The sequence below is a fragment of the Somniosus microcephalus genome, chromosome 28 (assembly GCF_052327205.1).
Source record: "Somniosus microcephalus isolate GS21.2 chromosome 28, FLI_Smic_1.0, whole genome shotgun sequence".
Taxonomy (NCBI): domain Eukaryota; kingdom Metazoa; phylum Chordata; class Chondrichthyes; order Squaliformes; family Somniosidae; genus Somniosus; species Somniosus microcephalus.
In genome coordinates this window covers 24,493,876-24,520,957 of record NC_141014.1, presented here as the reverse complement: position 1 = coordinate 24,520,957, position 27,082 = coordinate 24,493,876, and the positions used below count along the sequence as shown (strand labels likewise).

The 27,082-nt window shown below is 49.0% G+C and overlaps 1 protein-coding gene across 1 annotated transcript in view; it reads left to right on the top strand.

Annotated features, from left to right (window-relative positions):
- Positions 1-27,082, top strand: part of tmprss6 (transmembrane serine protease 6) — a 97,133-nt gene that overhangs the window by 62,894 nt on the left and 7,157 nt on the right. Inside the window, exons 11-17 of the mRNA XM_085969620.1 lie at positions 81-223; positions 2,173-2,271; positions 10,848-10,961; positions 14,359-14,475; positions 18,949-19,114; positions 21,359-21,630; positions 23,218-23,354. Coding sequence (XP_085825746.1) covers positions 81-223; positions 2,173-2,271; positions 10,848-10,961; positions 14,359-14,475; positions 18,949-19,114; positions 21,359-21,630; positions 23,218-23,354 — 1,048 coding nt within the window. The remainder of the gene's footprint in view (positions 1-80; positions 224-2,172; positions 2,272-10,847; positions 10,962-14,358; positions 14,476-18,948; positions 19,115-21,358; positions 21,631-23,217; positions 23,355-27,082) is intronic.

The following is a 27,082-nucleotide window of genomic DNA, read 5'->3' as shown; positions in this document are numbered from 1 at the left end:
AAACACCACCAGGCCCAAGTGAGGCCTGCCCCTGACTGCGCTGTAATATCGCCCCCTCACTGCTTCTCCTCTCTTCTCAGGCTGTGTGGAAGGAGAGTGCTGCAGCCGTACATACAGAGAATCTTTGCCGTGTCGCTCAGCACAACGGTGACCTTTACCTCCGAGGTGATCCTCACGGGGCCTGGAATCCAGTTCTACTACAGCCTCTTCAACCAATCGGACCGTACGTCTGAATCCTTTTTTGTCCTGTCGGGGGACTGGGGGTGGGGGGGGGGCGGGGGGTGAGATGGTACCTGATCACACTGTGAAATGCCTTTCACCCTTCCTGATGTGTAGAAGAGAGGTGTTCCATGGGCGCTGGCCAAGCTCTAGCACCTTGACCAAGTTCCCATTCTTCACAACACTCAGGAAGCTCAACACCATCCAGGACAAAGCAGCCCGCTTGATTGGCACCCCATTCACCACCTTAAACATTCACTCCCTCCACCACCAGTGCACCGTGGCTGCAGTGTGTACCATCTACAAGATGCACTGCAGCAACTTGCCAAGGCTTCTTTGGTAGCACCTACCAAACCCGCGACCTCTTCCAGCTAGGACAAGGGCAGCAGGCGTATGGGAACACCACCACCTCCAAGTTCCCCTCCAAGTCACACACCATCCTGACATGGACATAGATCGCCGATCCTTCATCATTGCTGGGTCAAAATCCCGGAACTCCCTCCCTAACAGCACTATGGGAGTACCTTCACCACACGGACTGCAGCGGTTCAAGACGGCGGCTCACCCCCACCTTCTCAAGGGCAATTAGGATGGGCAATAAATGCTGGCCTTGCCAGCGACGCCCACATCCCGTGAATGAAACATAGAAGGTAGGAGCAGGAGTAGGCCATTTGGCCCCTCGAGCCTGCTCCGCCATTTAATGAGATCATGGCTGATCATCCAAATTCATTACCCTGTCCCTGCTTTCTCCCCATATCCCTTGATCCCTTTAGCCTTAAAAAATATATCCAACTCCTTCTTGAATATATTTAATGAATTGGCCTCAACTGCCTTGTGTGGCAGATAATTCCACAGGTTCACCACTCTCTGGGTGAAGAAATTCCTCATCTTTGCCCTAAATGGCTTACCCCTTATCTTTAGACTGTGACCCCTGGTTCTGGACGCCCCCGCCATCGGGAACATCCTTCCTGCATCGAGTCTGTCTAGTCCCACTGTTTGTGTGACATTCTCGGGCAACACCCGGGAGTAAAATCACTTCTGTTTACTTAGTTATAAAAATATTAGACGTGGGGGAAAAAAGGCTGTTTGACTGAGTCAAGCATCAACCAATTGGGTTTTGGTGAGGGAAGGCGGGGCACTGTGAGGGTGGACATGTCGAGCGACCAATGGCGGGAGTCATAACGGCACAGAAGGAGGCCATTCGGCCCATCGAGTCCGTGCCGGCTCTCTGTAGAGCAATCCAGTCAGTCCCATTCCCCTGCTCTATCCCCGTAGCCCTGCAAGTTTATTTCCCTCAAGTGCCTATCCAGTCTCCCCTTGAAAACATTGAGTGTCTCCGCTTCCACCACTTCCGTCGGCAGCGAGTTCCAGGTCCTCAACACTCGCTGCGTAAAAAAGTTTTTCCTCACGTTCCCCCTGTATCTCTTGCCCAAAACCTTAAATCTGTGTCCCCTAGCCCTTGTACCATCAACTAGTGGGAACAGCCTTTCCCCGTTTAGCCTATCCAAACCCGTCATAATCTTGTACCCTTCTACCGTGGGGGGTGGGGCGGTTGGTCAGCAAGAGGTCACGTGGTGACACCTCCAGGGATAGCTTGAACCAGAGTTTGGCAAACCTAGGTTTTCTGCCAGTTAAAATCAGACAGCTTGGAGGCTCTAACTGGGGATCCGGGGGGGAATGGTCCTCAGTGTGGTGTGTGGATCGGAGGGCTCAGGGAGGCTAATAGCAGGTGGGGGAGGGGGGGAGAGAGGGGCAAGCCCAGGGCAGGGGGAGACTTGTGGTTACCTTGTGGGGGCCAGAGCAGTCAAAATGGAACCTGAAATTCAGCGAGAGGTCAGCACCATCAGGAAGGGGGTGAATCTTTTTTACGATAATGCATATTGGTCAGTCAGTTGGCTGTGTGTGTAACTGCACAGCATCATCCCACTGACTGCTCTATTCCCTCTGTTGCAGCCTGCCCCGACGAGGTCTTATGTTCCGTATCTGGCCTGTGTGTCCCAGAATGTGACGGTTTGAAGGACTGCACCAATGGAGTGGACGAGAAAAATTGTGGTAAAAAAAGTTAACTTTCTATTGTTAAGTAGGGGGAGTCATTGTGATTCTCGAGCACTGTCGGTGACACTGTCAGATAACGTGCGTGCTAATGTCCAAACTGCACCACGATTTTAAAATTCTCAGCCTAGTGTTCAAATCCCTCCGTGGCCTCGCCCCTCCCTAGCATTGTAATCTCCTCCAGCCCTACAACCCTACGAGATATCTGCGCTCCTCCAATTCTGGCCTCTTGTCCATCCCCGATTTTCTTCGCTCCACCATTGGTGGCCGTGCCATCAGCTGCCTGGGCCCTAAGCTCTGAAATTCCCTCCCTAAACCTCTCCGCCTCTCTTTTTCCTCCTTGAAAACTCTCCTTAAAACCTACATCTTTGACCAAGCTTTTGGTCACCTACTATCTCCTTATGTGGCTCGGTGACAAATTTTCTCTGCTAACGCTCCTGTGTTGCACCTTGGGAGGTTTTACTATGTTAAAGGCACTGTGTAAATATAAGTTGCTGTTGTTAAGTAAAAGATTAGCTTGAAAATTCTCTTAGTATAGGCAACGCAGTTTAAAATAATAATCCTACCATTTACATCACACCTTTAATGTCAAAATGTCTCCCAGTGTTTTGCCCAATCGATGACCTTTTTGGCCTGTAGGGCTACTGTTGAGAATAACATGGTGGACGTTCGGTCCCGGAAATGTCACACAAACAGTGAGATGAACGGCCTCTTAATGTGGGAGGTTTCTAGTCATGTTGTGTGAGGGAGTAGTGTTGGTCACTGCGAGAAACACCCTGCTCTTTTTCAAACAGTGGACATCCACTTCAAACATCAGGAGTTGTGTCGAACATCTCATCAAAAAGGTGGCACCTCCAACATTCAGTACTGCACTGGAGTGTCAGCCCTAGATTAGGTCTAATCTCTGGTGTGGAGCTCAAACCCTGAATCTTTTGACATGAGGGAATAATGTGACCAACCGTGGCTGAGTGGGTAACACTCTCGCCTCTGAGTCAGAAGGTTGTGGGTTCGAGTCCCACTCCAGACTTGAGCACAAAAATCTAGGCTGACACTCCATTGCCAGTAACGAGGGAATTCTGCACTGCCGGAGGTGCCATCGGATGAGACGTTAAACCGAGGCCCCGTCTGCCTTCTCAGGTGGACGTAAAAGATTCCACGGCACTGTTTCGACACTCTATCACGGGATTATGTTCTAATGTGAAACGTTGGGGGCGAAATTGGACTTGGCAAGACAGGCAGAATCGCATCAGTCCCCCGTTGTGCGCTCTGCCCCATATTCATATTCCACTGACCTTGACGTAGATCGGGCGGCAATTGCGATTCTGCTTGTTTTGTGACCTGCCCAAGTCCAATTTCACTGACAGCTGGAGAAAATGAATATATTGAGAGTGAGGAATGTTGGAGGAGGCCGGAATCTGGAGCTGGAGCTGCAACTGCAAGATGCTGAGCTGCCGTCGTAAGTCCAACGTCGATCAAGTCTCTCGGGCTGGATTTTCATTGAGGAGTCGGGCAGGAGGCGGGACTACAACTTTCGGGGTTGTAGTCCCGCCTCCATCGAGTTCTAGCCAACCCACGCAATTTTGACTTGATTGACCTTGTTGAGCGGGCTCAGCAGGCCAATTAAGGGCCACCCGGCAACAGGTGACGTCACAGATTGAAATTTCATCTGTCAAGACCTTTTGACAGATGAAATATCAGCGTTTCACAGCTGTCGGAAGCTGTCAAACACTGACAATCTGTACTCCAAGTTAATTCCTTCCTCTCAGGCTGATTTAGAGATCTCCCCGGAACAGAAAGCTGAATGCTGCAATTTTTGACAGCTCGCAGCCATTCTGCTTTCTGTGCCGGTGAGATGAGGGACTCCCGAGACCTGAAGGAAGGAAGGCTGTAAAGGTATGTAAACGTAAGTACAGTACAACTTATTTAAACACTTTACACACACCAAACACACTTACCTTTGCACTCATGCACCCATCACTCACCTGAACACCGGACATCTCGACCCCTCCAAGCCCTTCATCCCGACGGTCCGCCTCCTCTAACTTGGCGTGGTTTGGAGCCGTCGGGAATCCCACACTTCAACATTAAAAATAGGGATTAGGCTAAAAACCACCTGTTAACTACCTGGTAACAGGCAGTTAATTGGCACTAATCCCCTTACCCGCCTCGGGGAGGCGGCTCCCAGCGCGGGTCGGGTACCCGCCTCCTTTGAAACTGGCATGGAGGCAGGTTGGGTGCGGGATGGGTTCGTGCCCCCCGATTTCGGGATTTTAACCCCCCACATGCCTCCAATCCCGCCTCCACGACCCAATGAAAATCCTGCCCCTCGTCTTTTCCAAGAGAGGATTTAGAGAGCACCTTTCCCACAGTGAAGGGAACTTTACAGTGCTTGGTCCCCAGCTATTCACAATGTACATCAATGATTTGGATGAGGGAATAAATGTAGTATTTCCAAGTTTGCTGACGACACGAAACTAGGTGGGATTGTGAGTTGGGAGGAGGATACAAAGAGGCTTCAAGACAATTTAGACAAGTTGAGTGAGTGGGCAAATACATGGCAGATGCAGTATAACGTGGATAAATGTGAAGTTATCCACTTTGGTAGGAAAAACAGAAAGGCAGAGTGTTATTTAAATGGTGATAGATTGGGAAATGTTGATGTACAGAGGGACCTGGGTGTCCTTGTACACCAGTCACTGAAAGCAAACATGCAGGTGCAGCAAGCAGTTAGGAAGGCAAATGGTATGTTGGCCTTCATTGCAAGAGGATTCGAGTACAGGAGCAAGGATGTCTTACTACAGTTATACAGGGCCTTGGTGAGACCGCACCTGGAGTACTGTGTGCAGTTTTGGCCTCCTTACCTAAGAAAGGATATACTTGCCATAGAGGGAGTGCAGCGAAGGTTCATCAAACTGATTCCTGGGATGGCAGGACTGTTGTATGAGGAGAGATTGGGTCGACTAGGCCTGTATTCACTAGAGTTTAGAAGAATGAGAGGGGATCTCATTGAAACATGTAAAATTCTGACAGGGCTGGACAGATTGGATGCAGGGAGGATATTTCCCCTGGCTGGGGGGTCTAGAATGAGGGGTCACAGTCTCAGGATACGGGGTAGAACATTTAGGACTGAGATGAGGAGAAATTTCTTCACTCAGAGGGTGGTGAACCTGTGGAATTCTCTACCACAGAAGGCTGTGGAGGCCAAGTCACTGAATATATTTAAGAAGGCGATAGATAGATTTCTAGACACAAAAGGCGACAAAGGGGTATGGGGAGAGAGCGGGAATATGGTATTGAGATAGAGGATCAGCCATGATCATATTGAATGGCGGAGCAGGCTCGAAGGGCCGAATGGCCTACTCCTGCTCCTATTTTTCTATGTTTACCATCAGATGTGTGTACAGGAGAATAATGAATGAGTAAAAAACTTGCATTGATATAGCAATTTTCACATCCTCAGAACATCCAAAGCGCCTCAAGGTAGGTACTGCGTAGAATTATCAGGGCCAGACTTATCTCCTGGACTAGATTTGATCGCTGAGGAGGGTCAGAGAGGAATTTCCCAGATTTTTCCCCCCCAAATTGTCCTGGGTTTTTTTTCCGCCTCTCCCAGGAGGTCACATGGTTCTGGGTGGAGCGGGGAGTGTGTATATGTTGTGATACACAAGGTATCGCAATCGTGTGGGACAGGCTGGGTGGACCAGAGGGTCTTTACCTGTCCAGTGTTGTTCGTATGATTTATGGAGTGTAGTCATTGTTGTTTTGGAGACAGCAGTAAAAAGAAAGACCTGCATTTCTATAGCACCTTTCACACCCTCAGGACGTCCCAAAGCACTTTACAGCCAATGAAGTACTTTTGGAAGTGTAGTCACTGTTGTAATGTGGGAAACGCGGCAGCCAAATTTGCGCACAGCAAGGTCCCACAAACAGCAATGAGATAATGACCAGATAATCTGGGTTTTTTTTGTGATTTTGATTGAGGGATAAATATTGGCCAGGACACCGAGGAGAACTCCCCTGCTCTTCTTCAAAATAGCGCCAAGGGATCTTTTACGTCCACCTGAGAGAGCAGACGGGGCCTCGGTTTAACATCACATCCGAAAGACGGCACCACCGACAGTGCAGCACTCCCTCAGTACTGCACTGGAATATCAAAGTCATCATTCTGTAAGCTCTAGCCATCCCAGTGTGCTCCAATGAGGAGACTCTGACCTTTTGTTCCACGCTACAACATAGTGACGATCATCTTATATTTATTCAGTTGTCTGTAAATATTGGGACTTTACAAAGGACACATAACCAGAGTAGGGAGAGCCTGAAAGCCCGAGGCCGACGGCTGCAACTGCCTTTCCTGTGCTGTGCCTCTTGTGCACAGTGCAGCGATGCTAAGAAGGGTAGAGAAGGCAAGAGCGTGAAGCACCATCATACTGGGCCCGTCTTCTAACAGAAGCACGAGGGACGATTTTACCTCCATTGCCGCCTGGCGCCATTTTATCTTTGCCAGCCTTCAAGTCACTGGAGGCTCCCGCTACAAGCCCACGAATCATGTGTTAATCGGGGTTAGTGAGTAACCCTCAGCTAGATATATAAATGGCGGAGAGGAAGAGCAGTGGGAGGAGGCTCATGTGGAGCATAAACACCCGAATGGCCTGTTCTGTAAAAGTCTAGGTCAGTCTATGTATCACATTGCTGTTTGTGGGATCTTGCTGTGCCAAAATTGGCTGCCGCGTTTCCTACTCTACCCTAAGCTCTGGAATTCCCTGCCTAAACCTGTCCGCCTCCCTACCTCTCTTTCCTCCTTTAAGACGCTCCTTAAAACCTACCTCTTTGACCAAACTTTTGCCCTAATTTATCCTTATGTGGATCGGTGTCAAATTTTTTGTCTTAAAATACTCCTGTGCAGCGCCTTGGGACGTTTTACTATGTTAAAGGCGCTATAGAAATGCAGGTTGTTGTTGTTATTATGTTTCATTCTGGACCGTGTGAATTCAACACAGCCAGATATGTGAAGGACACAAATGAAGTAAAACTGCTTCAGTGCAGGACTGAGGGTGAAAATGGGACTTGCAAGGCCAGAGCTCATTATAGACTGGGGCCTGTCCAATTTGTCCTAATTGTTTTGCACCCACCCCTGCCCTTCACCTCCCCCACCACCCCTCCGCCCCATTTTTGGTTCTACCAACATCATGCATTCTGGAGTTGCGATCAGTACCAGTCTGTGGTCTGCAAGCAGCAGGTGCGGGCTTGTGGAGCAACCCAGCTGCTGCCACTTCATAATCGTCATTTTTGAATTTTCTTCGGGTATGATGTAGCCAACCCGGCCTTGACATCTCTCCTGCCAAGGGGCGTATTTTCGGCCTGATCTTAGCCCGTGTCCACTGACGAGATGCGAGGGACCGTACATGTTTGTCTTAATTCATTCTTGGGATGTGGACGTCTCTGGCAAGGCCGGCATTTATTGCCCATCCCTAGTTGCCCCACGAGAAGGTGGTGGTGAGCCATCTTCTTGAACTGCTGCATTCCGTGCGGTGAAGGTGCTCCCACAGTGCTGTTAGGGAGGGAGTTCCAGGATTTTGACCCAGCGACGATGAAGGATCGGCCGATATATGTCCGAGCCGGGATGGTGTGTGACTTGGAGGGGAACTCGGAGGAGATGGTGTTCCTATGCGCCTGCCGAAAGGAAGAATGATTTCTTCCTCCAGTGTTCCCTTCACCCGACAAGGAGAAGTCACCCAGACTCTTCCCACTTGGCACTTTTCGATCAGGTACTGAGCAGTGTTGGAATTGACTGTGACTCATTGCCTCTCGCACTCAGGGCCATGGTGCTACCCACTCCTCACCTTCGATACAGCATCAGCCTCATCCAACTGCCCAGCAAGGCCAACCTCTGCAGAGTTCTTGATCTTTAATAGAGCTCAACCCAGCTGACAAAGAACTTTGAGTTCAGCTGACTCTCGATTCCGCTGTAGTGATTCAGAGGGTCGGGTTCTACTCTTGGGGGGTGATTTTGCCAATGGGGATGTGATGGAGGCGGGACTGCTGCTTGTCGGGTTTTAGTCCCGCCTCCATCAACGTCCGGCCAACCCACGCTATTTTCCCTTGATTGACCTTGTTGAGCCCACCCAGCGGACTCAACAGGCCAATTAAGGGAAAGCCGGTTACTGGTGACGTCAGCGAGTGACGTTTCATCTGTCAAGAGCTTTTGACAGATGAATTGTCATCGTTTGAGAGCTCTGTGAAGCTGTCAAACACTGACAATCTGTCTTCTAAGTTGAGACCTGGGACACAGGTTCACTTAGAGAACTCTCCTGAGCAGAAAGCAGAAGGCTGCAGCTTTTGACATTTCAGCAGCCATTCTGCTTTCTCTGCCAGTGAGATGAGGGACTCCCAAGACCTGAAGGGATAGAAACATAGAAACATAGAGATAGGAACAGGAGTAGGCCATTCGGCCCTTCGAGCCTGCTCCGCCATTCAATGAGATCATGGCTGATCTTCGTCTGAGATCATAGCTGATCTTACCAGTTCAGTACCCCGTCCCCGCCTTTTCTCCGTAACCCTTAATCCCCTTAGCCTTCAGAAATATATCCAATTCTCTCTTGAAAATATTTATTGAATTAGCCTTCACAGCCCTCTGTGGCAGGGAATTCCACAGGATGAAGCCTGGAGGAAGAAGCAAAGGTAAGTAAAGCTTTTAAAACACTCAACACTCACCTCACACACTTACCTCTGCACACATGCACCCATCACTCACCTGTACACCGGACATCTCGGCCCCTCCGACCCCCGGCCCGCCTCGCTGACCCTGGCGAGATTCGGAGCCATCGGGAAGCCCACACTTTAGGTGGCAAAATAGGAATTATCCAAAAAACTGCCTGTTAACTACCTGTTAACAGGCAGTTAATTGGCACTAATCCCCTTCCCGCCTCGAGGAGGCGGCTCCCAGTGCGGGTCGGGTACCCGCCTCCTGGGAAGATGGCACGGAGGCAGGTTGGGGGCGGGATGGGTACCCGCTCCCAGATTCTGCCATTTTCCCAGCGGTTCCGCCTCCATACCCGCCTCCCCAGGGCTGGCAAAATCGCGCCCCTTGAGTTCAGTCGGCTAGGGGCCACTTCAAGCTGTGCTGGGTGAGAAAATCAAAATGGTGGCTGGGTCACTGCAGACAGTCGGTCTCGAGGGGCAATTAGGGACGGGCAATAAATGCTGGTCTTGCCGGCGGCGCCTACATCCCATGAACGAATGAAAAAAAGGTAGATACATGAAAGCTCACCGCAGGTTTGTCTCGCTCTGCCTTGCTTGGTCACGGCTGTGTGCCTCGCTCCATACATTACCATAAAATCCATATGGTTCTCGTCCATCACATCTCTCTCAGTCCTCTAAATAAACTTTGTATGGCAACTATTTCAAAATAAGGAATTCACGGTTATAGGAGAGTTATGGTAAATCCAGTATTCCCTCAGTTTTATGGGGGTAAATGTTGATAAAATGTTGACCAGAGCACATATACCAGAAACGCTGTTTACGGAGGTCACGGTCCATCATCAAAGACCCTACCCACCCCAGCCACAGTCTGTTCGCCCTCCTGCCATCTGGGAGACGCTACAGATGCATTCGCACCCGTACGACCAGATTTAGGAACAGCTTCTTTCCCAGGGCTGTCATCCTACTGAACTCCACAAATAAACTCTAAAGCCTGCACATCTGCCAATGCACTTTATTATGGTTATGTTTATGTTAATGTATTACAAGCCAAATGTATGTTGAATGTTTAAATGTCTTAATCTAAATGTACACTCTCGGGAGCCGCAAGCCTACATTTCGTTGTACTGCACTTGTGCACTAACAATGACAATAAAAGTTGATTTGATTTGATTTGATTTGAAGTGTTGGACAATGATGATTTGCTGGTGTGATTATCTTCCGATGTCGAACCTACTCTCTGAACCTGTCTTCGGTACTTTGTTCTTTCTCTCACTCCCCTTTTTCAACCTCTTAACTGGTTGCTTTCAATGTTTTTCTTCCTTTTGTTCCTTCTTTCTGTTCCACGTGCACTTGGGATCTCTCTCCCAAGCTTCCTTTCGATTACTCTCATGCTCCATCTTTTAAAATCAATTTTAAAATTCTCATCCTTGTTTTCAAATCCCTCCATGGCCCTCGCCCCTCCCTATCTCTGTAACCTGCTCCAGCCCCACAACAATCCTCCGAGATCTCGGCGCTCCTCCAATTCTGGCCTCATGCGCATCCCCAATTTCCATCGTTCCACCATTGGTGGCCGTGCCTTCTGTTGCCTGGGTCCTAAGCTCTGGAATTCCCTCCCTCAACCTCTCTGCCTCTCTCTCTTCTCCTTTAAGACGCTCCTTAAAACCTACCTCTTGGACCAAGCTTTTGGTCACCTGCCCTAATATCTCCCTATGTGTCACATTTTGTTTGATAATCGCTCCTGTGAAGCGCCTTGGGACGTTTTACGTTAAAGGTGCTATATAAATACAAGTTGTTGTTGTTTCTCTATCAAGATCCATCTCTCTCGTGCTTGCTCCCTCTTTCATCCTCCCTCCCTCTCTCTCTCTCTCCTTCCCTAGTTTGCCCTGCACAGTTTCAGTGTACCAACGGAACCACCTGTCTATCACTTCACAAGGTCTGCAATCAGGACGATGACTGCGAGGCAGGGGACGATGAGGAGAACTGCGATGAGGGTATGTGAAGAACCAGCTTCAACAGCACTCGGCCGGATTGTTAGCGCGCTTCAACCATTATTTTTCTAAAGGACATCATTTTCTTCAAACATGTGGCTTCAAAAATTCAGTTAGCGCATCGGTGAATCTAGAGCCAAGCCTGTAGCTCAGGTTGATGCATTTTGCTCAATTTATTTTTTGATGTGTGTGTGTGTGTATATCCTGTGTGTGTGTGTGTGTGTATATCCTGTGTGTGTGTGTGAGTATATCCTGTGTGTGTGTGTGTATATCCTGTGTGTGTGTGTGAGTATATCCTGTGTGTGTGTGTGTGTGTGTATATCCTGTGTGTGTGTGAGTATATCCTGTGTGTGTGTGTGTGTGTATATCCTGTGTGTGTGTATATCCTATGTGTGTGTGTGTATATCCTGTGTGTGTGTGTGTGTGTATATCCTGTGTGTGTGTGTGAGTATCCTGTGTGTGTGTGAGTATATCCTGTGTGTGTGTGTATATCCTGTGTGTGTGTGTGTGTGTATATCCTGTGTGTGTGTGTGTATATCCTGTGTGTGTGTGTATATATCCTGTGTGTGTGTGTGTGTATATCCTGTGTGTGTGTGTGAGTATATCCTGTGTGTGTGTGTGTGTATATCCTGTGTGTGTGTGTGTGAGTATATCCTGTGTGTGTGTGTATATCCTGTGTGTGTGTGTGTGTGTGTATATCCTGTGTGTGTGTGTGTATATCCTGTGTGTGTGTGTATATCCCTTGTGTGTGTGTGTATATCCTGTGTGTGTGTGTGTGTGTATATCCTGTGTGTGTGTGTATATCCTGTGTGTGTGTGTGTGTATATCCTGTGTGTGTGTGTGTGTATATCCTGTGTGTGTGTGTGTATATCCTGTGTGTGTGTATATATCCTGTGTGTGTGTGTGTATATCCTGTGTGTGTGTGTGTATATCCTGTGTGTGTGTGTGTCAGTATATCCTGTGTGTGTGTGTATATCCTGTGTGTGTGTGTGTGTGTATATCCTGTGTGCGTGTGTGTGAGTATATCCTGTGTGTGTGTGTGTGTATATCCTGTGTGTGTGTGTGTGTATATCCTGTGTGTGTGTGTGTGTGTGTGTGTATATCCTGTGTGTGTGTGTGTATATCCTGTGTGTGTGTGTGTGTGTATCCTGTGTGTGTGTGTGTGTATATCCTGTGTGTGTGTGTGTATATCCTGTGTGTGTGTGTGTGAGTATATCCTGTGTGTGTGTGTGTATATCCTGTGTGTGTGTGTGTGTGTATCCTGTGTGTGTGTGTGTGTGTGTATATCCTGTGTGTGTGTGTGTATATCCTGTGTGTGTGTGTGTGAGTATATCCTGTGTGTGTGTGTGTATATCCTGTGTGTGTGTGTGTGTGAGTATATCCTGTGTGTGTGTGTGTGTGTGTATATCCTGTGTGTGTGTGTGGGCATATATCCTGTGTGTGTGTGTGTGTGTGTGTGTGTATATCCTGTGTGTGTGTGTGTGTATATCCTGTGTGTGTGTGTGTGTGTATATCCTGTGTGTGTGTGTATATCCTGTGTGTGTGTGTGTGTATATCCTGTGTGTGTGTGTGTATATCCCGTGTGTGTGTGTATATCCTGTATATGTGTGTGTGTGTATATCCTGTGTGTGTATCCTGTGTGTGTGTGTGTGTATATCCTGTGTGTGTGTGTGTGAGTATATCCTGTGTGTGTGTGTGTGTGTATATCCTGTGTGTGTGTGTGTGAGTATATCCTGTGTGTGTGAGTATATCCTGTGTGTGTGTGTATATCCTGTGTGTGTGTGTATATCCTGTGGGTGTGTGTATATCCTGTGTGTGTGTGTGTATATCCTGTGTGTGTGTGAGTATATCCTGTGTGTGTGTGTGAGTATATCCTGTGTGTGTGTGTATATCCTGTGTGTGTGTGAGTATATCCTGTGTGTGTGTGTGTGTGTATATCCTGTGTGTGTGTGTGAGTATATCCTGTGTGTGTGTGTGTATATCCTGTGTGTGTGTGAGTATATCCTGTGTGTGTGTGTGAGTATATCCTGTGTGTGTGTGTGTATATCCTGTGTGTGTGTGTGTGTATATCCTGTGTGTGTGAGTATATCCTGTGTGTGTGTGTGAGTATATCCTGTGTGTGTGTGTATATCCTGTGTGTGTGTGTGAGTATATCCTGTGTGTGTGTGTGTATATCCTGTGTGTGTGTGAGTATATCCTGTGTGTGTGAGTATATCCTGTGTGTGTGTGTGTATATCCTGTGTGTGTGTGTGTATATCCTGTGTGTGTGTGTGTGTGTATATCCTGTGTGTGTGTGTGTGTGTGTGTATCCTGTGTGTGTGTGTGAGTATATCCTGTGTGTGTGTGTGTGTATATCCTGTGTGTGTGTGTATATCCTGTGTGTGTGTGTGTGTGTGTATCCTGTGTGTGTGTGTGAGTATATCCTGTGTGTGTGTGTGTGTGTATATCCTGTGTGTGTGTGTGTGTATATCCTGTGTGTGTGTGTGTGTGTGTGTACATCCTGTGTGTGTGTGTGTATATCCTGTGTGTGTGTGTGTATATCCTGTGTGTGCGTGTGTGTATATTTGCGTGCGTGTGTATATCCTGTGTGTGCGTGTGTGTGTATATCCTGTGTGTGCGTGTGTGTATATCCTGTGTGTGTGTGTGAGTATATCCTGTGTGTGTGTGAGTATATCCTGTGTGTGTGTGTGTGTATATCCTGTGTGTGTGTGTGTATATCCTGTGTGTGCGTGTGTGTATATCCTGTGTGTGTGTGTGTGTGTGTATATCCTGTGTGTGTGTGTGTGTATATCCTGTATGTGTGTACATCCTGTGTGTGTGTGTGTATATCCTGTGTGTGTGTATATCCTGTGTGTGCGTGTGTGTATATTTGTGTGCGTGTGTATATCCTGTGTGTGTGTGTGTATATCCTGTGTGTGTGTGTGTGTATATCCTGTGTGTGTGTGTGTATATCCTGTGTGTGTGTGTGTATATCCTGTGTGTGTGTGTGTGTATATCCTGTGTGCGTGTGTATATCCTGTGTGTGTGTGTATATCCTGTGTGTGTGTGTGTATATCCTGTGTGTGTGTGTATATCCTGTGTGCATGTGTGTATATCCTGTGTGCGTGTGTATATCCTGTGTGTGTGTGTGTGTGTATATCCTGTGTGTGTGTGTGTATCCTGTGTGTGTGTGTGTGTGTATATCCTGTGTGCGTGTGTATATCCTGTGTGCGTGTGTATATCCTGTGTGTGTGTGTGTGTGTATATCCTGTGTGCGTGTGTGTATATCCTGTGTGCGTGTGTATATCCTGTGTGTGTGTGTGTGTATATCCTGTGTGTGTGTGCGTGTGTGTGTGTGTTCAGCTGTGAGATTTAATGTTGTTTTTGTATAATTGTGTGTTATTCTGTATTCCATCTGCAGCTGTGCCGTGTGACCTGTTCACCTATAAGTGCAGCGATGGCTCCTGTGTGAAGAAAGCGAACCCTCAGTGTGACTACGAGTCAGATTGTCAAGATGGAACTGACGAGAAAAATTGTGGTAAGAACCTGGAGAGGGTGCAGAGAAGATTTACAAGGATGATACCAGAAATGCGAGGGTATACATCTCTGGAAAGGATGAACAGGCTGGGTCTCCTTTCTCTTGAAAAGAGAAGGCTGAGGGGTGACCTAATAGAGGTCTTTAAGATTATGAAAGGTTTTGATAGAGTGGATACAGAGAGAATGTTTCCACTTGTGGGGAAGAGCAAAACTAGGGGCCATGAAGATAAGATAGTCACCAAGAAATCCAATAGGGAATTCAGGAGAAACCTCTTTACCCAGAGAGTGGTGAGAATGTGGAAGTCGCTACCACAGGGAGTGGTTGAAGCGAATAGTATAGATGCATTTAAGGGGCGACTAGATAAGCATATGAGGGAGAAGGGAATCGAGGGTTACATTGATAGAGTTAGATGAGGAAAGACGGGAGGAGGCTCGAGTGGAGCATAAACACCGGCATGGACTGGTTGGGCCGAATGGCCTGTTTCTGGGCCGTATATCCGATGTAGAACCGAAAATATGAAGTAATCTTCGCTGGCTAATGGAGCCCGATGGTTGAAGACACAACAGCAGCCCCTAAAATAAAGGCCTAAATCTCACGTGTAGATGTTAAGGCATTCTGAACTCGGTGACATTTCCCAGATATTGTGGAATCAGAATCAGAAGACGGCTCTGTGAAGCTGTCAAACACTGACAATCTGCCCTCTAAGTTGAGCCCTTCCACTCAGGCTCACTTAGAGATCTCTCCTGAGCAGAAAGCAGAGGCTGCAGCTTTTGACAGCTCAGCAGCCATTCTGCTTTCTGTGCCGGTGAGATGCGGGACTCCCGAGACCTGAAGGGATGAAGCCTGCAGGAAGAAGTAAAGTTAAGTCATTCTTATTCAAACACTTTACACTCACCTCACACACTTACCTCTCCACACTTGCACTCATCACTCACCTGCACACTGGACATCTCGACCCCGCAGACCCACGGCCCGCCTCGCTGACCCTGGCAAGGTTCGGAGCCGTCAGGAAGCCCACACTTCAGGGCTGAAAATAGGGATACTCCAAAAAACTGCCTGTTAACAGGCAGTTAATTGGCACTAATCCCCTTCCCGCCTTGAGGAGGCGGCTCCCAGTGTGGGTCGGGTGCCCGCCTCCTGGGAAGTTGGCACGGAGGCGGGTTGGGGGCGGGAAAGGTACCCGCCCCCAGATTCTGCCATTTTCCCCGCAGTCCCGCCTCCCCAGGGCTGGCAAAATCGCCCCCTTCTGTTGCCGCCCTGGCAACTGGCTCGTGCAGTCCAAGTGTGGGGACCTTTTTTTTTGACCCCGTTACCTTCTCTTACTCCTCCTCTCCTGGATGGTCCCACAGTTAGCAGCCCATCCGCGCCTCGTGCGAGCCCAAGCAGTGACAGTCAGCGGGATATTCGACATGGAGAACCACCAGGGCTGAACTGATCCTTCCCCACGGCCAGCCCGCACATTCCAGCGAAGTCACTAGATAACAGCAAGGATTGTCGCTTCTGATTAATTTTCCCCTCTGTCACCCACTTATTTTTAATGCATTCTGGGGATGTGGGCATCGCTGGCGAGGCCGGCATTTATTGGCCATCCCTAATTGTCCTTGAGGTGGTGGTGGTGAGCCGCCTTCTTGAACCGCTGCAGTCCATGTGGTGAAGGTGCTCCCACAGTGCTGCTAGGGAGGGAGCAATGTTCCTTCTAATATTGTTTGACCCTGCGCGGCCCCTTTAAGGGGATGCGTGGGCCATTCAAAATACGGCACATGCACAGCTTTTCTATTGAAAAGCTGGCTGCGCGGGTTCCCTGGAGCACTGTGCGGCCACGAGGCCACGCAGCCTACAGGGAACATTGGTAGGGAGTTCCAGGAATTTGACCCAGCGACCATGAAGGAATGGCCGACATATATCCGGAGAAGTGTGAGGTAATGCATTTGGGGAGGGCTAACAAGGCAAGGGAATACACTATAAATGGTAGGACACTGAGTAGTGTAGAGGATCAGAGGGAGTGCATGTCCACAGATCCCTGAAGGTAGCAGGACAGGTAGATAAGGTGGTTAAGAAGGCATACGGGAAACTTGCCTTTATTAGCTGAGGCGTAGAATATAAGAGCAGGGAGGTTATGCTTAAACTATATAAAATATACTAGTTAGGCCGCAGCTGGAGTACTGCGTGCAGTTCTGGTCACCACATTACAGGAAGGATGTGATTCCGCTAGAGAGGGTGCAGAGGAGATTTACAAAGATGTTGCCTGGGCTGGGGAATTTTAGCTAAGAGGAAAGATTGGATAGGCTGGGGTTGTTTTCTTTGGAATAGAGGAAGCTGAGGGGAGACCTTATTGAGGTGTATAAAATTATGAGGGGCCTAGACAGAGTGGATAGGAAGGACCTATTTCCCTTAGCAGAGGGGTCGATAGCCAGGGGGCATAGATTTAAAGTAATTGGTCGGAGGTTTAGAGGGGATTTGAGGAGAAATCTTTTCACCCAGAGGGTGGTGGGGGTCTGGAACTCACTGCCTGAAAGGGTGGTAGAGGCAGAGACCCTCATCACATTTAAGAAGTACCTGGATATGCACTTGAAGTGCCGTAACCTACAGGGCTACGGACCAAGAGCTGGAAAGTGGGATTAGGCTGGATAGCTCTTTGTCGGCCGGTGCGGACAAGATGGGCCGAATGGCCTCCTTCTGTGCTGTAAATTTCTAGGATTGTATGGTGTCCAAGTCCGGATGATGCGTGTGCCTCGGAGGGGAACTGGGACGTGGTGGTGTTCCCGTGCGTCTGCTGCCCTTTGTTTGGGAGGTGCTGTCGAAGCCACTGGCAACACAGCTAAGTTCAGTTAACTCAGTATTGGCCAGTGATCACACCTGGGACCTAGCTGGTAGTAAAACTCTGTACCCCAACATGCCATCGATGTGCCCACTGAGCCACTGGCAGAGTCTGGGTGACGGGCACTTGAGTCCACAATCTGGTTGAGGCCAATCTGGATCACAAATGGAATAATGTTGAATTATCTGATCTCGACCTGATATAAAAGGGGGCTTGGAGGCCGCAAATTTTGCGTGGGGTCCTGATGTGCCAGGATCATGCCCACTGATGACTTTCAGCGCCAACCCTACCAAAGTACCCAGAGTCAGCGGGAGGGTGGGTCCTTTCCATGGGCCACTGTGAGTTAGGCACTCACACCCTCCATCTGCCTCTCAGTCCCCAGCTAGAAACTCCAGCGCCTTCCTGGCATGCGGTGGGAGAGGAGAGGGCAGGGGGTGAGAGAGGAGGGTGGGTGGAAATTGCCCGTCCGCTTCCCCTCCGGAAAACAATGGGTTGGCCTTTGCAGCCCCTTTAAAAAGAGGCTAATCATTTATTTATTTTTAATTAAAAATTCATCCTTTCTCAAATGGTGTCAGGCTGCTTCTCTTCGGAGGCTGAATCTCACTGGGAGTACTGGCCTCCATCGACACTTACACTGGGTCCCGCTGAGGCCAGGGACGCAGGAACTCCCAGCATAAGGGAGTCCTTCCACCCCCGGTCCCAACCCAGTTGATGTGGCGGACCATGTTTGGGACAGACGGAGATTCTGCCCCAGACAAGGCCACCCCCCTCCCTCCACCCTCTCATCCCAGAAACTCCCAAAAGAAGCATATCTGGGCCCCAAGCCCAGCCTCCCCCCGGGGGCTGTGGCAGGAGCTCACCGGGCACTTTGTGCGTTTTTGGGGGCCAGAATGTTTATGCTGTGGTTTAGCAATAATAAACGAGAAGGGTCTTATTTTGGGAAAGTGAATTTGGTCCTCATCTAAGTTGATGTCACAACTAAAAACAGAAAATGCTGGAGGTACTCAGCAGGTCAGGCAGTATCTGTGAAGAGAGAAACAGAGTTAACGTTTCAGGTCGATGACCTTTCGTCAGAACCTAAAACGTTAACTGTTTCTCTCTTCACAGATACTGCCTGACCTGCTGAGTATCTCCAGCATTTTCTGTTTTTATTTCAGATTTCCAGCATCCGCAGTATTTTCTTTTTGTGTAAGTTGATGTCACGTTGGGCAACCCTGTAAACATCAAGCACCGCCCACCCACCCTCTCCCTTCCCCCCCTGCCCTCAGCAAACATTGCTCCCTCTGCACTGGCTCAACAGTGTGCCTTAACCCAACAAGAGCAACTGCACCAGTGTGATATTTCCATCTCTTGCACAAGTCATCGTAAGGCATCTCTGAGTGAGACTGCCAGTTTCTGCCAAGTTGAGGGCAGGGGGGGTTGTAGGTGGACTCGTGTCCGAGGGGCTGGATCGAGGCTGCTCCAAACGCACTCTGTTCTAGATCCTTCCGCCTACTCAAAATAAATAAAGAAATAAAATGGGAGACTTGTGCCTCGTCGCTCTGGGCCAGTCTCAAATCCAGCACCAACGAGTGAGGTCTGCTGGCCTGCTCTAGCTCCTAACACGCTGTAAACCAGGACTCTTCTGATTAACGAGTTGCCTGTTCTTCTTTTAGATTGTGGCTTGCAGACCTCCACGAACAGAATCGTGGGTGGAACCAATTCCACCGCGGGCGAGTGGCCATGGCAGGCCAGTCTACAAGTTAGCTCCCAGCATATTTGCGGAGGTATGCTCATCAATGAGCACTGGGTGCTCTCTGCAGCTCACTGTTTCACTAGCAGGTAGGTACAAAAAAAATGTCAAATTGTTGAAAAGATTGTTTATACGACTGGTGTTAATTCTTCAATCCTTGTCACATTCTATCGATCTCGGCCTTGAATATACTCAACGACTCAGCATCCACAGCCCTCTGGGGTGGAGAATTCCAAAGATTCACCGCCCTCTGAGTGAAGAAATTCCTCCTCATCTCAGTCCTAAATGGCCAACCCCTTATCCTGAGACTGTGACTCCTAGGTCTAGACTCTCCAGCCAGGGGGAAACAACCTCTCAGCATCTACCCTGTCAATCCCCCTCAGAATCTTCTATGTTTCAATGAGATCACCTCTCATTCTTCTAAACTCCAGAGAGTATAGGCCCAATCTGCTCAATCTCTCCTCATTCGGACAACCCACTCATCCCAGGAATCAATATAGTGAACCTTCATTGCACCGCCTCCAAGGCAAGTATAGACTCCAAGGCAAGAGAACTCGATAGACTCTGGAACGGTACCCATGGATTGGCGGGTAGCTAATGTTACCCCACTATTCAAAAAAGGTGGTAGAGAAAAGGTGGGGAATTATAGACCGGTAAGCTTGACATCGGTAGTGGGGAAAATGCTAGAGTCCATTATAAAAGATGTAATAGCAGAGCACTTGGAAAGCAGTGACTGGATCGGACAAAGTCAACATGGATTTACAAAAGGTAAATCATGCTTGACTAATCTACTGGAATTTTTTGAGGATGTAACTGGTAAAATAGATAAGGGAGAACCAGTGGATGTGGTGTATTTGGACTTTCAGAAGGCTTTCGATAAGGTCCCGCATAAGAGATTAGCGTGCAAAATTAAGGCACATGGGATTGGGGGCAAGGTATTGACTTGGATAGAGAACTGGTTGGCGGACAGAAAGCAAAGAGTTGGAATAAACGGGTCGTTTTCCGAGTGGCAGGCAGTGACTAGTGGGGTACCGCAAGGATCGGTCCTAGGACCCCAGCTGTTCACAATATATATTAATGATCTGGACGAGGGAATTGGATGTAATATCTCCAAATTTGCAGACGACACAAAGCTGGGGGGGAGGGTATGCTGTGAGGAGGATGTCGTGAAACTCCAGCACGATTTGGACAGGTTGGGTGATTGGGCAGAAACATGGCAAATGCACTATAATGTGGATAAATGTGAGGTTATCCACTTTGGTGGCAAAAACAGGAAGGCAGATTATTATTTGAATGGTAATAGTTTGGGAGAAGGGGAAGTGCAAAGAGACCTGGGTGTTCTTGTACACCAGTCGCTGAAGGTAAGCATGCAGGTGCAGCAGGCGGTTAAGAAGGCAAATGGTATGTTGGCCTTCGTAGCAAGAGGGTTCGAGTACAAGAACAAGGATGTCTTGCTACAGTTGTACAGGGCCTTGGTGAGACCACACCTTGAGTATTGTGTGCAGTTTTGGTCGCCTTACCTGAGGAAGGACGTTCTTGCCATGGAAGGAGTGCAGCGAAGATTCACCAGGCTGATACCTGGGATGGCAGGAATGACGTATGAGGAGAGATTGGGTCGATTGGGCTTATACTCACTGGAGTTTAGAAGATTGAGAGGGGATCTCATCGAAACCTATAAAATTCTGTCAGGCCTGGACAGACTAGATGCAGGAAGGATGTTTCTGATGGCCGGGGAGTCCAGAACCAGGGGTCATAGTCTAAGGATAAGGGGTAAGCCATTTAGGACTGAAATGAGGAGGAATTTCTTCACCCAGAGAGTGGTGAACCTGTGGAATTCTCTGCCACAGAGGGCGGTGGAGGCCAGTTCATTAAGTATATTCAAGAAAGAGTTGGATATATTTCTTAAGGCTAAAGGGATCAAGGGATATGGGGAGAAAGCAGGGACTGGGTACTGAATTTGGATGATCAGCCATGATCTCATTGAATGGCGGAGCAGGCTCGAAGGGCCGAATGGCCTACTCCTGCTCCTATCTTCTATGTATCTATGTATCTATGTATACCCTTCCTCAGATAAGGAGACCAAAACTGTGCATAGTACTCCAGGTGTGGTCTCACCAAAGCCCTGTACAATTGTAGTAAGGTTTCCTCACTCTTATACTCCAACCCCCTTGCAATAAAGGCCAACATGTCATTTGCCTTCCTAATTTTATGGACATAAGTTGCGCCCTACACCGTACTACTTCGTGAGGTCCTGGCATTCAGGCCGGGACTAAAGGCCTGTGGATTTTCAGGACCCGTCATAATTTAAAATTACTTTCCGTGTTTCCTTACAGTTATGCCCCACCAGGTTCTTGGACCGTCTACCTCGGCAAGTTCAAGCTAAACGTCATCAGCAAAAATGAGCTCACCTTCAAGGTGTTAAAAATCATCTCTCACCCATACTATGACCAGAACACCTTTGACTATGACATTGCTCTGCTCCAGTTAGACCAGCCTGTACCCATAGTGCCATCCTCGTATCCCATCTGCCTGCCCGCCAAGACGCACATCTTCGAAACAGACAAAGTATGTTGGGTCACAGGCTGGGGACTAACCGAGGAAGATGGTAAGTGACACTGGAGGCCAGACCTTCACTGCAGCCTTAGCTTTGTGCGCCACTTCCTACTCCATTGAAACTGCCGCCCCCCCCCCCCCAATGGATTGTGCGCTGTCAGTATAACTGCTCCAGTATCTATCGGGCTACACTCACTGTAAGGCCAGCTTGCAAAGACGTGACCTCCGAGTAAAAAGGAAGGGGTTGGCAGTGGGTGCAAAATAATTAGGACAAGTCAGACAGGCCCAAGTCTATAACGGGCCCTGGCTCTGCATATCCCATTTTCACTCAGTCCTGCACTCGCGCAGTGTTACTTCATTAGTGCCCTTCACATATAAGAACATAAGAAACAGGAGCAGCAGTCGGCCAATCGGCCCCTCGAGCCTGCTCCGCCATTCAATAAGAACATGGCTGATCCAATCTTGGCCTCAACTCCACTTTCCCGCCCGCTCCCCACACCCCTTGACTCTCTTGGAGTTCAAATGTCTGTCAATCTCCGCCTTGAATATATTCACTGACTCCGCCTCCACTGCTCGCTGGGGTAGAGAATTCCAAAGATTCACGACCCTCTGAGAGAAGGAATTCCTCCTCATCGCCGTCTTAAATAGGCGACCCCTTATCCTGAAGCTTTGCCCCTTAGTTCTCGATTCCCCCATGAGGGGAAACATCCTCTCAGCATCCACCCTGTCAATCCCCCTCAGAATCACAGAATCACAGAAACCCCACAGTGCAGATAGAGGCCATTTCGGCCCATCGAGCCTGCACCGACACATATCCCACCCGATCCCCGTAACCCCTACATCAACACATATCCCACCCTATCCCCGTAACCCCACGTATTTAATCCCCCTAACACTAAGGGTCCATTTATCATAGCCAATCAACCTAACCCGCACATCTTTGGACTGTGGGAGGAAACCGGAGCACCCGGAGGAAACCCACGCAAACACGGGGAGAATGTGCAAACTCCACACAGACAGTCACCCGAGGCCGGATTCGAACCCGGGTCCCTGGCGCTGTGAGGCAACAATGTTTCAATAAGATCCCCTCTCATTCTTCTAAACTCCATTGAGTATAGGCCCAACCTGCTCAACCTTTCGTCATACGTCAACCCCTTCATCCCAGGAATCAACCTGGTGAACCTTCTCTGAACTGCCTCCAATGCAAGTATCTGGCTATGTTGAATTCACATGGGCTAGAATTAAACAAAATAAGAAAGAACTTGCATTTGTATAGCGCTTTTCACGACCTCAGGACATCCCAAAGCGCTTTACAGCCAATGGAGCACTTTTTGATAAGTGGTCACTGTTTTAATGTAGGAAACGCAGCAGCTAACCCACAAACAGCAACGTGATAACGACCGGATAGTTTGTTTTACAGATCAGCCCTGATCTGATTGAATTGAACAGCAGAGCAGGCTCGAGGGGTTGAATGGCCTGCTCCTGCTCCTATGTTCCTGATTCATAACTTTTTTGATCATTATGGCACTGGCCGTGATGTAGGATCACTGCAAACACAGGGGAGACGGGAGCCTGTACTGAACAATAAGTGTGGAAGGAATCAAAGGTGACCATTCATTCGTTTATTCATTCCTTTTAGGTTCCGCTGCAAATGTTCTTCAGAAAGTAGACGTCAAACTGGTTGATCAGTCTACTTGCAATAAAGTGTATTCCTACTCCATTACTCCCAGAATGCTGTGTGCTGGCTACGCCGAGGGGAAGAAGGATTCCTGTCAGGTATTGTGCGGTGGTTCTGTGTTACAAAAAAAGTAAAACATTGTAAAGGCAGCTTTCTGGCTTCATTGAAGACCTGAGTTGGTAAAGGAAGTGTGTTACAGGTCCGTACATTCCCAATTCAGCCTCTGGTCTGTGGAGAGACTGGAGAAGCTGGGGGCTGTTCTCCTTAGAGCAGAGAAGATAAAGGGGAGAGCTAATAGAGGTGATCGAAATTATGAAGGGTTTTGAGAGAGTAGATGAGGAGAAACTGTTTCCACTGGCAGGAGGGTCGGTAACCTGAGGACACAGATTTAAAATAATTGGCAAAAGAGCCAGAGGGGAGGTGAGGAGAATTACATTTATGCAGCGAGTTATTATGATCTGGAATGCGCTGCCTGAATGGATGGTGGAAGCTTTCAAAAGGGAATTGGCTACATACTTAAAAAGGAACAATTTGCAGGGCTATGGGGAAAGAGCAGGGAGTGGGTCTAATTGGAGAGCTCTTTCAAAGAGCCACTGCAGGCACGAAGGGCCGAATGGCCCCTTTCTGCACTATACGATTCTAAGCTCACCAAACTCAGTCAGGGTGGTTGTTGCAGCACCAGAATAGGTCTCGATCTCTCTGGGTTAGAGAGGGGGAACTCAGCCACGTTTCTTGCTGCTGAATACTGTCGAATGAGCTCTGCTGCAAAGTGTGGATATTGGGCGAGGCATTGGGCTCGACTGTACTACACCTGCGGTAGAAACCCGGCTGACATTCACTATCCAGGCTTGCACACGAAGAATGACCACTTTGGGAAGGTGCTGGAGGCCGCCTGGTGCCCACTGACCCGATCCCCAGCAGGGCTTGACGTTTTTCAGAGAGGAGGAGGGGAGGGAAATCTGGGATACAAAACTTATTTTTTGTGGTAACTTTTCTCAAAGTATCATTGCCACGGAGGGATTTGAAAACAATTATGAGAATTTTGAAATCGAGGCGTAGCTTAACCAGGAGCCAATGTAGGTCAGCGAGCACAGGGGTGATGGGTGAATGGGACTTGGTGCGAGTTAGGACACGGGCAGCCGAGTTTTGGATCACCTCACGTTTACGTAGGATAGAATGTGGGAGGCCAGCCAGGAGTGTGTTGGAATAGTCAAGTCTAGAGGTAACAAAGGTATGGATGAGGGTTTCAGCAGCGGATGAGCTGAGGCAATGGCGGAGACGGGCGATGTTACGGAGGTGGAAATATGCGGTCTTAGTTATGCTGCGGATATGTGGTCGGAAGCTAATTTGACACCAAGGTTGCGAACAGAGTGGTTCAGCCTCAGACAGATGTTAGGGAGAGGGATGGAGTCAATGGCGAGGGAACAGAGTTTGTGGCAGGGACCGAAAACAATGGCTTCGGTCTTCCCAATATTTAATTAGAGAAAATTTCAGCTCATCCAGAACTGTATGTCGGACAAGCAGTCTGACAATTTAGAGACTGTGGAGGGGTCGAGAGAAGTGGTAGTGAGGTAGAGCTGGGTGTTGTCAGCGTACATGTGGAAACTGATGCTGTGTTTCCGGATGATGTCACCAAGGGGCAACATGTAGATGAGAAATAGGAGGGGCTAAGGATAGATCCTTGGGGGACACCAGAGGTAACGATGTAGGAGCGGGATGAGAAACTGGCTACGATTAGATAAATAAGAATGGAACCAGGCGAGTGCAGTCCCACCCAGCTGGACAACGGTGGAGAGGCATTGGAGGAGGATGGAGTGGTCAACCGTGTCAAAGGCTGCAGACAGGTCGAGAAAGGATAGTTTACCTTTGTCACAGTCACAAAGGATGTCAGTTGTGACTTTGATGAGAGCCGTTTCGGTACTGTGGCAAGGACGGAAACCTGATTGGAGGGATTCAAACATGGAATTGCGGGAAAGATGGGCACGGATTTGGGAGGCAACAACAAATTCAAGGACTTTGGAGAGGAAAGGGAGGTTGGAGGTGGGGTGGTTGTTTGCAAGGACGGAGGGGTCAAGGGTTGGTTTTTTGAGGAGAGGGGTGATGACGGCAGATTTGAGGGAGGGGGGACAGTACCTGAGGAGAGAGAACCATTAACAATGTTCACTAACATGGGAGTCAGAAAAGGAAGTTGGGTGGTCAGCAGTTAGGTGGGAATAGGGTCGAGGGAGCAGGAAGTGGGTCTCATGGACAAGATGAGCATGGAGAGGTTTTGAGGGGAGATCGGAGAGAAACTGGAGAAAGATGTGAGTTCAGGGCTAGGGCAGGGGGGAACCTTAGAGGAAGTTTGGCCCGGTGGGCTAGGGGAAGGAAGGGAAGTGGCAGAGGCAGCTGAATGGATGGTCTCAATCTTAGAGACAAAGAAGTCCATGAGCTCCTCACATTTGTTGTCGGAGGTGAGGGTGGAGGAAACAGGGGGGAGGGGTTTAAGAAGACGGTTAGCAATGGAGAATAAAAGCCGGGGTTTATCTTTGCATTCCAGAATGATCCTAGAATATTGAGCAGTTTTGGCAGACGAGAGCAGGACCCGATAATGGTTTATGTGGTCCAGCCAGATCTGGCGGTGAATGGCTAAACCAGTTGTCCGCCATATCCGTTCAAGTCTGCGTCCCTTGGACTTCAGGGAGTGAAGATGAGGGCCGTACCAGGGGGAATGGCCAGGGTGAGAGAGAGTAATGGTTTTAATAGGGACTAGGGCATCAACGGTGGTGGTGAGGGAGTGGTTGAGCAGATCGGTAGCTGCAGAAATGTCGTGGTGAATGGCGGGCCAAAGGCTGGACAGTTGGGATTTCATAAGTGCAGTTGTAAGTGAGTTGGGAGAGAGTTTTTCGCAGGGGTGAACACAGAAGGAAGTAGGGTTGGGGGGTGGGGGGATGGAGGGGGATGTGGGTGGAGAGCGATACGAGGAAGTGGTCAGAGATGGCCTCATCTGCGATTGACATGATGGGAGTAGTGAGGCCATGAAAAATGGCAAGATCGAGGGGGTGGCCGTGAATATGGGTTGGGGAGTTTACATGGACAGAGAGATTAAGGGAGGACAGGAGGGTAGTGAACTCAGAGGAGAGAGAGCATGATGAATTGAGATGGAGGTTGAAATCACCGAGGATGAGAAGTCACTCAGTGCAGACGCTGAGAGAAGAAAGCAGTGAAGATATCTTGGTAATAAAATTTTTATGGTACTTGGGTGGGCCGTAGAGAATGAGAATTTTAAATGAGAGGTGAGAGGGGTGGAATAATGAGAGATGCTCAAAGTAAGAGAATGTGCCGGAGGAGTAGGGGGACAGACCAAGGTGTTATTTGGTGATGAGAGCCACACCACCACCACGGCGGTCTGAGCGGGGACGGGGAGGCTTCATTTAAGGGTAAGGTGTCATCACCCCTCAACCAAGTTTCCGTCAGGGCCATGATATCGATGCAGTCATCCACGATAAGCTCATGGATGGCAAGGGCCTTGTTCGCAAGTGAACGGATATTCCGGAGGGAGATGCGGAGAGGGTCGGTGGTGGCTGCCCCAATGCCAGCGTTCACAGGGTCAGCGCTGGGGATGATGAGTTGGATGGGGAGGAGATTGGCAAGATTTGCCCCCCAGTGGGTGCGCTGGGTGAGAAGGTCGGCGATCGAGTAGGATGGGACAGTTGGGGTTGCTGTTCGTAAGGAGGCAGCGACGGGTGCCTCGATGGGCCCTTCGTAGGATGCCAAGAGAGGCACAGAGGGAAGCTGTGGGCTTATCTAAGAGGGAATCAAGCCTGGGACGGTGGCAGGAGTAGGA